Below are 13,583 nucleotides of genomic sequence, written 5' to 3' on the forward strand. Positions count from 1 at the left end.
TCCAAGGTTGTGTTTAAGGATGATAATCCTTCTGAAGTAACATGGCTTGCTGAAATTTTCACATGACATTTAGCAAAACAACCAGAGAGCAGCTGTTAGATTTTTGATATATTCGGCTTGCGTAAAACAAACTGAAATTTGGATATTTATTCAACCTTATCATCAAAGCAGCCGTTTGTCTTTTTTCATCAAGTAGATTTTTTTTAATGCTTCAGGACAATGACAAAATGTTACATTCTGCAAACAATAGCAGTGCACAAAAACAACTTTTAAACTTCCTGAGGTTCCAAAATATCAAAACAAGAGATTACACAGTATCTGAATCGTGGATGTTTAACTGCCAGTTAAATAAACATGTCTACTAAAGCAAAGTCTAGGATTCTTCCTAAGTAGTAACATATGACTTTTCTGCAAATAGATTGTTTTTCTTTCTCTCCCAATACTGGGGAGAATATTGCTGGACAGGTAGATAATATCTTTTGCCAACTGGGGCAGGGGAAGAAGTATTCAAAAGCCATTGAAGTGGTTGGCCAGGCAAAGTATAGGGCTTATTTTGCCTCCAGTATCAACCATCTCCCATTTACGCTGACAGCTTAGCTACACAGATGCTTTCCACCAGTTTTAGGAAGAAATGAAAAAGTTCCATAAGCTAGGAGCATCTGCGTTGACTCCTGTGCCAGAAAGGGAGTGGTGCTGTTTTTAAAATAACTACTGTCTATACGATCACACTTCCACAGGGAAAAAATGGGTGTTAGTGAGAAATCAGAAGATACACAGGATAGCACTGCTGTACCAGGTTGGCAATGAAATCCTGTCTTTACCTTCACTGTTAATAATTAGGAAGACACCCACTGCGCTAACCAATCTGCTCTCTGGAACAATCTCCTTCTCCCCCTGAAATGTGATTGGCTCCAACCCTACTGCTCTTTAAAAAGGCATTAAAAACTTGGCTCATAGTTATATTTACTCATATTATTCCTTGAGAAAGGACCATTTAACATCAAATACAAACGGGAAAAGACATAATGGATGTGGGTCTCCTTCCCTGTCAATTTAAAATAAGTCCACTATGAGATTTTTTGGCCATGGTACTTTAAAACATAGCAGTCTACTCACAGTCTTTATTATTTCTTTACTGGGTTTAAACTCACCTGAAAGTTATGGGTACCAGCTTTAACGTTATTTCATCTTTATCAGAGATACGCGGAGTCTGATTAAGGAACTCAGGAAACAGCACATTGTTCTGTATAACAAGTCCTGGAAGTAGTCCTTTTTTAGAACCCCAACACTGAAATAGAATTTTAAGCTATATCCTAGTAAATCCTTGGGTAAATATAGACAAGCAACTTCCTACATGGTTAATATGCGAAGCGTTGCCTATTTCTTAAATACATCTTCATCTGTCTGGTGTTTCTTCACTAATTCTTCTGGTTATTTGGGGGAAGTAGCTGGCTATTCTATTCTCACCTAATACTTACTGAAATATAACAACAGTGGCTATATCCATCATTATTTGAGTGCACCTTGCTCATACAAGAGTATTTCCCTTGCCCTTCTTTCTTTCCAGCCTTCCATCTGCCCCCACCCTGCTCTAGGAGATGCCTCTCAACCCTCTAGAGCAGACCTGTGGGCACCTATGGATTTGTAAAGGGAACACTTTTTTTCTACTTTAGTCTACAATTCACTTGCCCTGAAACCATGATAAATATTCTACCCAAAAAATAAAGAACCATAACTTCAGAGATAAGACTAGTTTCCCACTCAAAAAAGCACATCACATGCAAAAGATTAAGTGAAATTTTAGGGTGCTTCAGGTAAATGCAAATATTTAAATCTTTTAAAATACATAACGTCTTGGTGTTGAAAGATTAGTATCTGAATAGTACAAGTGTTAAGCTGTTTCTTAAAGTAGCTGTGAAATTTCATAGCTGTGAAGAATTACCTTCCCTGCTGGATGTCACTTGTCACCAAATGCTAATACAGGTGGCCAACTCACCCAAACACAAATGATTCTCACTGAAAAATTGTTATAGTTGGTAAGTTCCTCAACTGTAGCACACATTAGAATTTTGTCATGAAAAAGTTTTCCACTTGATTAATTTTGTGTATTAGGATCAAGAATTCACTCATCTGGATATTCCTACAGAAAACAGTTAGGATGCCTGCTCCAATATCAGGCTTTTAAGTCTGCAGCCTGTCCTTCATCGTGTGGAGCAATTCTGCAATTAAAAGTAAACCCTAAAGCCATGTGTCTGAGTGTAAATCCTAGTAACTATCTCCATGCAGTTTCTTGGCAGTATTCTTTGCTGACACTGTCTTATAGATCAGGGATGAGAAACCAAGGAACTGGATTGAGCTGAAAAGTCAGATCCAGCCTCCTACTGCCTCAGCAGGTTGGACAATGTCAAGAGCCCAGTTTAGGTAGGGAACTCCCATTACCTGCAGTCAACCACTTTTCAACTGCACAGAAAGACAGGAGATATTCTTTTGATTCTTCATGCAAGGAAAATGCTTTAAAATAAAGTGAGAGTGCAAGAACTACTACATCCCCCATCCTCCTACCATAGTATAGAAAGATATCTGAGACTAGGCTGTACAAAGGATTTCTAAGAGGTGCTCCGCAAAGTGTATTAGTGCCAACGAAGTACCTCTTTTCAAACCATTAAAGCCGCCTCTTCTGCAAGATTCAGGTAGCTCTTTTGAAAGCTGTCCACAATTATCTGCATATGCACACACAAACAACATTTCATCAACACTGAAACATTCACAATTTGCAGGGCCTCACAACATTGGAACTGCCAATGAAGTGGCTGTGCTTGCACACTCTTCAGAAGCGTGTAAGGATAGCCTTCAAAGCAGCTGCATAATCCCAGGAAAAGACACACCTGTTTTAACAATTCAGACAGAGGTCATACTAATACCCTTTGCAAATACCCCCTTCAGAAACGTATTTCTGAAATTTCTGCTCTAACAGAGCTAAGAAGACTTGACTGATGATTTGTAATCGAGTCAAACACTACATTAACATGGAACATGAAATATTTGTTCTACTAGAAAGTGCAGGGGTTCAAACTTTAGCTTATTTCATTTTTTTCATCATGACTTGAAAACTACTGGAATACCTACTGCAAATAAACTAACAAAATAAACATAAAAGTACAAGGTAAACAGCTGTAGAACATTTTAATCAAAAGTAATAGTGCAAAAAAAAAAGTATTGTGACAGTTTGCTTCTGTCACTCTGCTTAAGCCAAAATCACTACTGTCAGTCTTATTCAAAAAGATAAAATTCCAACTATAAAGAACAAATTTGTAAAAGTTTTTTCTTAACCCAAATAAGTACTTAGAGTCTTAGCCTGTCAATCCTCCTCTAAACTGACACTCAAATAGCTGCTACATTGCAAATTTTAAAACCACACACACACATATGAGTAATCATTTTCATTCTGTTGCTCCCATAACACTTGATGCAAAGCCTACTCTGTGTGTCAATTCAAAAATCTCAATGGAACACTCACAGATACCTAAGTCCCCCCAGCAGCACCTGTCTTCCCTTTTAAGACTATTATCAATGGCAGTTTTGTGTTTCAACAGCACGTGCAGGTATCTGTTTTCCTCCTCACTTACGTATACATTTTTAAATAACTCCTTAAGCTTGCTTATACCTAGTGCTGGATTTAGGCATAAGCTAAACAAGCTATAGCTTAGGGCCTCACAATTTGCAGGGTCTCACAAAATTTCAGATTTTTTTCTCCAGGGTATACTGGGAAAAAAAAAATTCCCCCAAGGTATAGTGTACAGTATATTATATAGTATCTTGCTATTAAATAATTAAAAGGCACATGTATATGTATATGCATGTATGTATGTTTTCAATTTTTTTGTGGTGACCCAAGGTCCTGTTTTGGTACACACCTTTGTGAGATCTTCTGATGTGACTTTTTAACAAGGGCCCCCCAAGCTTTATACAGTTTAGGGCCTTATTAAGTCTAAGCCTGGCACTGCTTATACCTTTATGACTTTTTAATTAATTTCAATTCCAGCAATAGTGTCTTAAAAGGCATCAAAGATTGTCACCAGTCTAGTACAAATCCATTATCCCTCTCACTCCATATTACCCACTTAGGTCCACCAGGAAGCTCTCTATCACCTTGGATGACCTTCCAGGGTACTCTTCACCACCACTGATGCCAGCATCTATTTTTGGGGGGGGAACCTAGACATCCTTCACAGCTGCCTGCTATTTCCATTTTCTAAGAATGCCTACAGAGTCCACCTCCTCCTGAAGCACTCTTGGAAAAACACAGGGTTCTAGATGTCTGTAGTTTATTTTGTAGCACACCAGCTTCCTGAAGTTTTTTACACACACCCCCCTTGCAAAACTAAAACTTTTTTAAAAGTTAAGGATGGACGATGCTGTCCAGGCTATTCTGAAAGAGAGTAAGGTGGCAGATTTAGGGCAGTACCAAAGATATCTGAATTATTTATTTTTCACTTTCAGGTCAGGGGGCCAAATTCCCATTCCAACTAGGAGTACTTATACCTAAAGATCCTAACCAGGATTCTCAGCCTAGTTAGATGTTTGTTCGAAGTTCTGATGGACCTTTTGATTAGGGGGAGGGATGCCAAGAGTCAGAGAGAATTAAATTTGCTAAGGGAGCTGAGGGCATGCAACAACATCTTGGTAGTGATAGCAAAGGGGAGATATGGCAGGGATCTACTGACAAGCTATCCTTGTGGAACACAACCTCTGTGTTTAATTCTGATCCTGCATTCCAGTCCTCTGGTCTCTCCCCTGGTGGCCAGTCATCAGACCTCTCTCTGTAGTGGATCCCAGAGAGCCCTTGGTTTTCAGACACATTGTGGGAGATGAAATGGTAGAAGAGACAATTAGGGTACCAGTGGCAGAAAATGAAGAACAAACCTGATTGAGCACAGGTAAGAGCTTTTGTTAAAAATTACCTTGTGGCAATGAGAATGGTAAAACATGAAGATTTCTCCCTTCTTATTGCACCTACAGATTATTGGCCAGCAGCCTTATGTAAGGTAAGCCAGTCTTTCCTGGGAAAGAAGGAACAAGGAGAGCACCTACAGTACAAGGCTGCTGTGAGGATTATTCTTGACATTGCTGGATAAAGTCACTTGGATTCACTCTGAATTGGATGCCAGTTATGCAGTTCCTATGGAAATGACTGAAGCAGGGTCTAGCCTAGTTATCTGGGACCAGTTTGAACCTGTTGTTCCTGAGGAAGTAGACAGGCCCTTGGGTCTGTCAGCTCATCCACTTGTGTTTTGAATCCACGGCCCTTCTGGCTGGTTAAGGCCTCTTAAGAAGTGACATGTGGTTGGATCCACATGGTAGTGAATGCATCTTTGAGTGGGGGGGTAGTTCCACTGCTTTGAAGGTAGTTTGCCCCCTCCTCAAGAAGCCATCACTGGCTTCAAAAGAATTGGAGAAGTCAATTGAGCTGTAGCTTTGAAGGCTCCTAGAAGAGACAGATTATTTGGATCCCTTTCAGTTGGGTTTCAAGTCAGGACATAGTACCGAGATAGCATTGATCACCATTTTTGATGACTTGTGGTGGGCTTGGGATGGGAAAGTGCATACCTGCTGGCCATCCTTGATCTCTCAGCATTCTTTGATACCATTGACCATGGTATTCTTCTTGACCGGCTCAGGGGATTAGGGCTGGAGGCATGGTGTTACTGTAGGTTCTTCTTTCTCCAGATTGGTTCCAATTGGTGTTGTGAGGGTGGGGAATTGTCCGCCCCTAAGCCTAGCTTTGCAGAATGCATCAGCGTGCTCATGATACTCAGTTTCCAGCCAAGTGATGCTGTCTCTGTTCTATCCCAGTGTCTGGAGACTGGGGGGTCTGGATGGGGATAAACAGGTTCTGATTCAATCCTAGTGGCTCTAGATCCCCCCCCCCCGGATTTTCTGGAGATTTCCCACACCTGGCTCTAGGTGGACTTCCCCATTTATAGCTGGTACACAATCTAGGGTTTCTCTTGGACTGATGGCTCCTGATTGAAGAACAGGTAGCAGCGATGGCCAGGAACTCTCTTTCATAACTTTATCTCATGGGCCAATTGTGCCCATTTCTGAATCAGGAGGCCCTGCTCATTGTCACTCATGTCTGGTTGGATTTCTGCAATATGCTCTACACGGCACTATCCTCGAAGACTATCTAGAAACTGCAGATGGTCCAGAATGCAGTGCCACAGGTAGTAATGCGTGTGCCTTTGTATGCCCAAGTAACATCACTTTTCATGTGCTGCACTACCTCCTAGAAGGCATATGGGTGCAATTCAAGTTACTAGTTATCACCTATAAATCTGTACAAGGCACAATACCAAGTTATTGGGGGACTCCCCCCCCCAATTGTTTCCACCTATCCCACTAGTCACACAGGGTAGGCATCTCTGAAGCAACGAGACCTAGGAGATGCACCTTCTCTGTTGCTGCACCTGCTCTTTGGAATGAACTCCCATCCCACTGCTCCTGGCCGAGGTTCAGATGGCTCCAACCATATTAACTTTTCATGGATCTTCTCCTGTGCATTGGCCAGAATGGTAGATGAGCCTGTTTTGTGATACGAGTACATATTATTTTGACTAGGCTCAATTATATATATTGTGTGTGGGGAGAGAAAGAGAGATTGATTGCTTTCTTATGTTGATAAGGTACTTAATTTCCTTTTTCTTTTTTGGATCTTGATTTTTTAAATTTTTTATTGCTGTGTGTCATGCAAAGTCATAACTTATGAGAGGGCTGGCTTATGATTTTTAAAAAATAAATGTTGCACGTAATCTTAATACTGTATATTTTCTCACATGCAATACTCAACAAGTTTTCTTCTGCCACACACTTTAATTAAAACAAACCTGAAGCTTAACTAGTCAGAACAGTTCTAATGTAATCTACCCCTTATCGCACAAGGATGGTAACCCTAAGCAAAAGCTCAACAGAGGTTTATTGCTCTGGTACAGGTCTAGTCTAGTCCAGCAGAGAAAATTAGAGAGGGAACTTTCTGTTTTTCTTAGTCTACTCACATTCACAGAAAAAAGAAAGAAGTGACAAAACTAAATACACACATACTTCTTGAGGAATATTTTATAATGCAACATAAGACACTTCCATTGGATAAGTGGGTATAGCGCGAGGTACCTGGGGTTGGTTATTTGGATAGCGGGTCTCATGAGCTGTGTAGATGCTACTTACGATATTCTTTCTGCTGGCATTTAAGAAGAAGCAGTCATTCAGATCAATTCAAGGCTCACATTTAATAATGTTTCCACAATAGCTCTGCTGATAGGCAATGATGCATGCAAGCCACTGAGCGCATGTCTTTTGATACTATAAATTTTGAAAATGCCATTGTGTTTCTACCAAGAGAATCTCCACAGAGACTTGCTGAAAGCTACAAATTCATTAAAAAATAAATGAAATCTATATTCTGAAGTTTACCTACTGTTTTGCATTTCATTCTGCAATTAAATAGCTCAAGGCAACCCGAGAGACAACTGCAGATGAAACTCTGCTACTTCTCTTCAGCAGCTTTTTTCAGGGCACACTGCCAATTAGGAACAAGAAACTTTCTTTTCTCATGCAATAAAATATCTGATGTTTCTCAGCATATTCTTTATATGGATCACCTGGCAATTATTTCTTATACCTGCATCTAGAAAAATGGAAAACTCCATATAGAAGTTGTCCTCTATATTTAGATTAACACAAATGTAAAGAATACTCAGCCTTGTCTCCCGGCAGCTGCTATGTAAACTCGAACCAATGTCAGAGTGGCTGCTAGAGACACATTAACAGTGACTACTAACAACATGAGTTCTTGGCACTGCACAAACAAAAGTCAATGCACAGTCTTCAGAATTACAGTGCAGGTAGGACTGCTATTTCCCAAAAGGCTACTTGCCTTCTCCTAATCAACCTGCATGTGACAATGTGGCACTAGCATAACATGCCTCTATATTATAGGTCATATTTGTGAAACAACATATGCAATCAATTTGCAGCAACAGAGCAAGTGGCTTCTAATCTTGGACTGATAGTGAGAAATGAGATGGCTCCGAAATGGGAGGAAGCCTGGGATAATGTGATTAAGGACAAAGGGACATGACTCACTGGCTTAGAACCTCTGTAATGCTCCTAATTTCACCTGCTCGTTTGGCTTATGACAATAATTACTCTTTTTTCTGCACCATAAGAATAGCACTGCAGTCATCAGATGTTTTAGGTCACAACATGTTGCAGGGATTCCAATGATCTAGTTAAGACTGGCTGCACTCCTAATTTGAAGACTGTGTGGCATTACTGGAGAAACCACTACCAGAGGAGAAGACAAACCAAGCAACTGCAACCACTAACGTACGGAGGAATATGTACCATCTTCTCTGCAAGTCTTCAGGACTACCAAAAAAAGATGCTTATTGCACAGCATCACCACAATGTCATTGCTGTTTCCAATTAATCTTTTTCACATCTTTACTCTGCCTTGAAAAACTGGAAATAATTTTCCTTCCCTGAAATTAATGCAACTATGCCTGGTTCCTGTCATTAGGCAACAGCGACAAACTACATAGGAATTCTAATGCCCCAGCATTTGGAGATACAAATCAGATCTGATTGTGGAACAGCATGGGAAAACTTCATGTATGCTGGAGAAGAGAAGTAAGGCATATATAAACTTTAATTAATTAAAGGAATAACTGACAGCAGAAGGATATGTAATGATAATTCAAAAATAATGCCAAAGCAAGCAAAAGAGACAGAATCCTTCAGCTTTCAGTCAAACCTTGAAGAGCAAGATTAGCACTAGATGTTCTTTATTTTGATCTTTCACAAGCTACCTAACAAACCAGATGACTGCTCCAGCTTAAAGTGAAAATGTATTCAACTATTCCAAAAACTCTGCCAGTTTGAAACTAAAAGTTCTCTCATGCTGGCTAGGAATGTATAAATCATGACCGACATCTTAACAGACATGTTCCATGCTCAGTACCGATCATGTACAAGGCCACCCAAAAGGCTTAGATAACTTCATAAGCCAACACAAGACTAGGATGAGATATAACAATTTTGCATGTCCCAGGGACTCCATCCTTTGCCTCTGGACTTAGAGCAATAAGGCATGAAAGGTAACTCTCACAGACATACTTTGTGGTGCTGCACAACCTAATTACAGGTTATGGAACATCGTTATCATTTACCTTCTAAATTTCAGTTTCCTGACTTTGTGGAATTTGAACTCTTAAAGTAACAAATTCTAAAGTTTGTTTTCCCTTTGTTTTGAAAAAGGACATTTACCATTTTTGTAATTGGCAACCAAACCCTTTCCCGTATGGATTTGAGTCTACAAGTGAATCTATGCAATGAGTTGCTGGGAGTCGGGCAGCATATAAATTTAATAAATTATTATTATTAAATGAAATTATCTAATGGTAATAACAATTTCATTTCAAGGTGTAAACTTTTATTCTTTCAGGTGTAGTCTTCAAACAAACAATAAATGCAGATTACCACATTTGCTCATTAAAACCAATAAAAAGAATAATGAAAGCTTGCATTATGAATATCTAAAAACAACTCCCACCATCTAGTGTTAGTGAGTACTGTAGCTTGGCCTGTCAACTGCTAGAGAGCCCTATGGCTGTAGGCCTCAGACTGACATTCTCTGGGCTCAAGGCATCTGTTTGATGAATGCTGTGTAAGGGGATTTGGCTGCCATTCTGTTTTTCTACTATTTATTCTCCCTGTGCCTCAAATTCCTCCTTAGAAACTTCTACCACAGCTTCTCATAACCCTAAAAAGGCTTATGCTGCAGGCAACCCACAGTGGAGCAAAGATTTAATTCCCCCTCAACCATACTCTGTAGCAATATAAAGCTGAACCTATGAATCTCATTCCAGAGCTAAATGCGTAGTTATGCAGATAGAAGTACTAGAAGCTGTTGCCACAGTGTTAACAAGGCAAGAAAACCTTGATCAACTTTTGAATCACTGCTCAGAAGTTCACCAAAATAGCAAAGATTATATTCAGAAAGCCTGAATAAAAGTACATCAGCAGTTTTCAGCAAAGCTTGGCAGATACAAGAATGGGAAATAATCAATTTCACACTATATAACGCATTGTACCCATGGCAATTTTTAGTTTTAAAATTCAGTACACCCTTAGACATCAACAACCATATCAATTACCAAGTTTCAGATTATTAGCCGACGAAATTCTTCAAGCAATAGAATGTCAAAATTCACATATTCAGCTTTTAGTCAATGCATCATAAAGAATAAAGTAAAGATATTCCAAGGCTCTAGATCTACAGTCCAAATTCTATGGCTATTTACTTAGAAACAAATTCTACTGAGCAGAATCAAATTTACTCCCAGAGAAATGTGCAAAGGATTGAAGTTTCATATGCTAATGACTACTGGCGTTTGTCATACGAGGGGGCTCAAAGTCAATGCCCAATGACTTCCACCCAAATTAGCTTCCATAATTTTATCTGCAACTGGCCAAACTACAGTGGTAATGCCAACCCACCAATCAAGTACAATCACAGTTAGATGAAGCCCCACACCAACTTTTCACCCAGAGGCCTACCTGCAGCTCCTTATCCGAATACTTCTGAGGATTTTTGCTTCCTTGGCTCTTCTTCCGAAGCTTCTTCAATTCAGCCTGGCATTTCTCTAGTGCATCCCCTTTATTCCTTTGCTCAGTCTGGTACTTCTTTAGTGCAGCCTGAATATGGAAGATGTGTGGGAGTGCTGAATAGCTGTAATAATAATATGCTGAAGACATGGGCAGAGATTTCCCCTGTTGGTAATGAGCATAGTTTATATCCTTCCTGCAGGCAAAAAGGTCTCAACCTCACACCTGCTGCAGAGGACATGTTTTGAAGGAGGGCACATTTATTAGAAACAAAAGCTGTCTTTCTCTGAGAGATGCTGAGAAAACATTTCCCATGAGCCCTAGGACTGCAACTCCAAGATAGATAGATAGATAGATAGATAGATAGATATAAAACAAGGCCCATGTTTGACTTTGGACTTTTTTCTTTGAAACTAACGTACCAGGAATTTGGTATAATTCCTTATAAAGAATAATTTATAATTCTATATTAAGAATTAAAACAGTTACACATTATCAGGAATTATTACCCTCTTTAACTCCAAGAGGGAAGTTTTTGTTGCTTGCTCATAATAGGAAAACCTAGGATCACTTCAGGAAGCTGAATGCTTGGAATTTAAGGCAGACAAATGGAAATACATCCACCTACAATGTGCAGTTAAATGGTGGAATTCACTACACATTATATAATGATGGCCACCAATTTGGATTACTTTAAAATGGAGTTGGATAAATTCATGGAGGATAAGCCTACCACTGGATACTGACATTATGGTCTATTCTGAATCCTTTGAATTAGAGACTAAAGGGCCGGATCTGACAAGCTTTCAGCCTTGCAAGCTGGCAGGTAATCAGTCACCTGAAGTAGACTAGGGAGACAATTAACAGGAATAGGGGAGAGTAGACTCAGATGATGAAGAACCAGATCCTGCCAGGGTGCACCAGCAACTTCAAAGGATCTGCTTAACTACTTAGGAAGCAAGGATAACAGTGCCCCTAAGTGACAGCTGGAACTACTTAGGAACAGCCACTAGTGCTTTGCTCTCTATTGGAAGTAACTCTCCATTAGTTGTGTTCCTGTATCCTTGCTCTGTGCTTGGACTCTAGCCTCTATGACACAGCTTCACTGACATGGACCATTCTTGTTCTCTGCCACTGCTTTGCCTGTTTTCCAGGACCTGTGCTCCCTGGACGACCCATCTTCTGGTCCTCCCTGTTGTCTCTAGGACTATGACTTTGGACCAGACTCTGTGGACTTCTGGTTCTGGACCCCTGAACTAACCACTCAAAGTTCATATGTAAGACGGGTGGCCAGTTAAATTTCCTAAAAAAAAAAAAAAGCAAACTCTTGGCTTCAACCCACACTGGCACCACTTGAGATGTACCCTGGCTACTATGCAAGATCTTACTTTCCATGTATTTGTCTTGGAGTTTGTGTGTGACTGCTCAGCTGACTCCTTGAATTACAATCCCTTATAAACCAGTTGCACCTTGCTACTATGTGGTTACTCAGCTAGAACAGTACAACTACAATAGTAGCCATGTATTAGAGGCAGCATGCTTCTAAGTATTTGTTGCTGGAGAATATAAATGAGAGAATACTACACTCATGTTTTGCTTCTTACTCTCTTATAGATCTAGTTGACCACTGTGGAGTTAGAATGCTGAATGAGACCGATGACTCTCTTTAGTTCCAACTTTTGTAGCATAAGCATTCACAAAATTTCCCTGAGATTTGATTATATTAATTTTGCACCTAGAGATAGCCCTGATTAGCTCATACACTAGTGAGAAAAGCAACATGGACATGATGAATTTGAAAAGAAAATTTCCTGGTTCTGTTTGGATTACTTAAAACTATTAATGCCTGTCCATTGATATGGGTCACCAGATACTATTCAGAGTTCTGGAATAATGCAGGGCAACTAAAACCATTCTGGGTATAGCCATAAATAAGATGGGCTGCTGTTTCCCAAGCTTTTCCTCCATTTTTCTCTACCTTTCTTACATTATCACCTCTGAAATTACCCTGTACTGAATGCAATACACAATGCAACCCTTTAATTCTTTCCAAGAATACGTGGATCTCCTTTTTAAAAATTGAATGAGAATCCCTGTGGATTTAATTTAAAGCATGTGCATACATACAAATATGCAATAATTAAAGCATAATTTGTCTGAATTAAATGATCTTGAATACATGCTTTTCTTATAACATTTATTCAAATGTTTATTCAAAATCTTGAATAAATGCTTCTCTTAATCTGTATCTTGCAAAAACAGATTAAGTCACATGCTAGTCCTTGCAAACTGCATCCCTACTATAAGCAGAGTTCTCCTTTTGCTCATTGTCAAATAGCTGAACTTTTCATAGCTTCATAATGCCAGGCTAATAATTACAGAGCTACTGATCCAATTTACATTCAGTGAAAGTTGCTTGCTACTTACACTTAGATACCGTGAATCCAGCTCTACTTTCTGCTCAAGCTGTGTTAGTAGTTCATTGTGGAAGGACTTCAGCTGAGGAGTGAACAGAAGAAGCATAATGTTAATATTAATCATAAGAAAAAACTGTAAAGAAAAACAAATAATCTACATTGAGATACCCAACAGATCTTTACAACTGGATAAAATAATGCAAAACAGAATGGCAGAGATCTATAGTAAAATTAAAAAAAATAAGGCAAGGAAGCAATAATGGATAATTGGAATAATAAGCAATCAACAGTTGTAGGTAACATGGTTGCATTCTGCTTTAGAGGACAATTTTTTGAAGATATATTCTAGCCAGAGATTACCTGGTTCAATTCTGCCTTAAAAATAAAGAGGCGTAAGACAGAAAAACAAGGCCAACCCAGAAGTTTCTCATCTCTAGTTAGTATCTGGACAGAAGACAGAGAAGGCATGCAGGTCACCTGTTCACAGACTCCCCCGCTAGGCTG

At 39.4% G+C, this 13,583-nt stretch overlaps 1 protein-coding gene across 5 annotated transcripts in view; it reads right to left on the reverse strand.

The window, feature by feature from the left end:
* BAIAP2 (BAR/IMD domain containing adaptor protein 2) overlaps positions 1–13,583 on the reverse strand; it is a 152,807-nt gene that overhangs the window by 51,787 nt on the left and 87,437 nt on the right. For all 5 annotated transcript variants that reach the window (XM_025166231.2, XM_007419865.3, XM_007419866.3 and 2 more), the window contains exons 5-6: positions 13,090–13,161; positions 10,615–10,752 (exon numbers count right to left, since the gene is read on the reverse strand). In XM_025166231.2, coding sequence (XP_025021999.1) covers positions 10,615–10,752; positions 13,090–13,161 — 210 coding nt within the window. The remainder of the gene's footprint in view (positions 1–10,614; positions 10,753–13,089; positions 13,162–13,583) is intronic.

This window comes from Python bivittatus, unplaced genomic scaffold (assembly GCF_059951505.1).
Source record: "Python bivittatus isolate LINGU-HERP-01145 unplaced genomic scaffold, Pbiv_v1 ctg000220_np1212, whole genome shotgun sequence".
Taxonomy (NCBI): Eukaryota; Metazoa; Chordata; class Lepidosauria; order Squamata; family Pythonidae; genus Python; species Python bivittatus.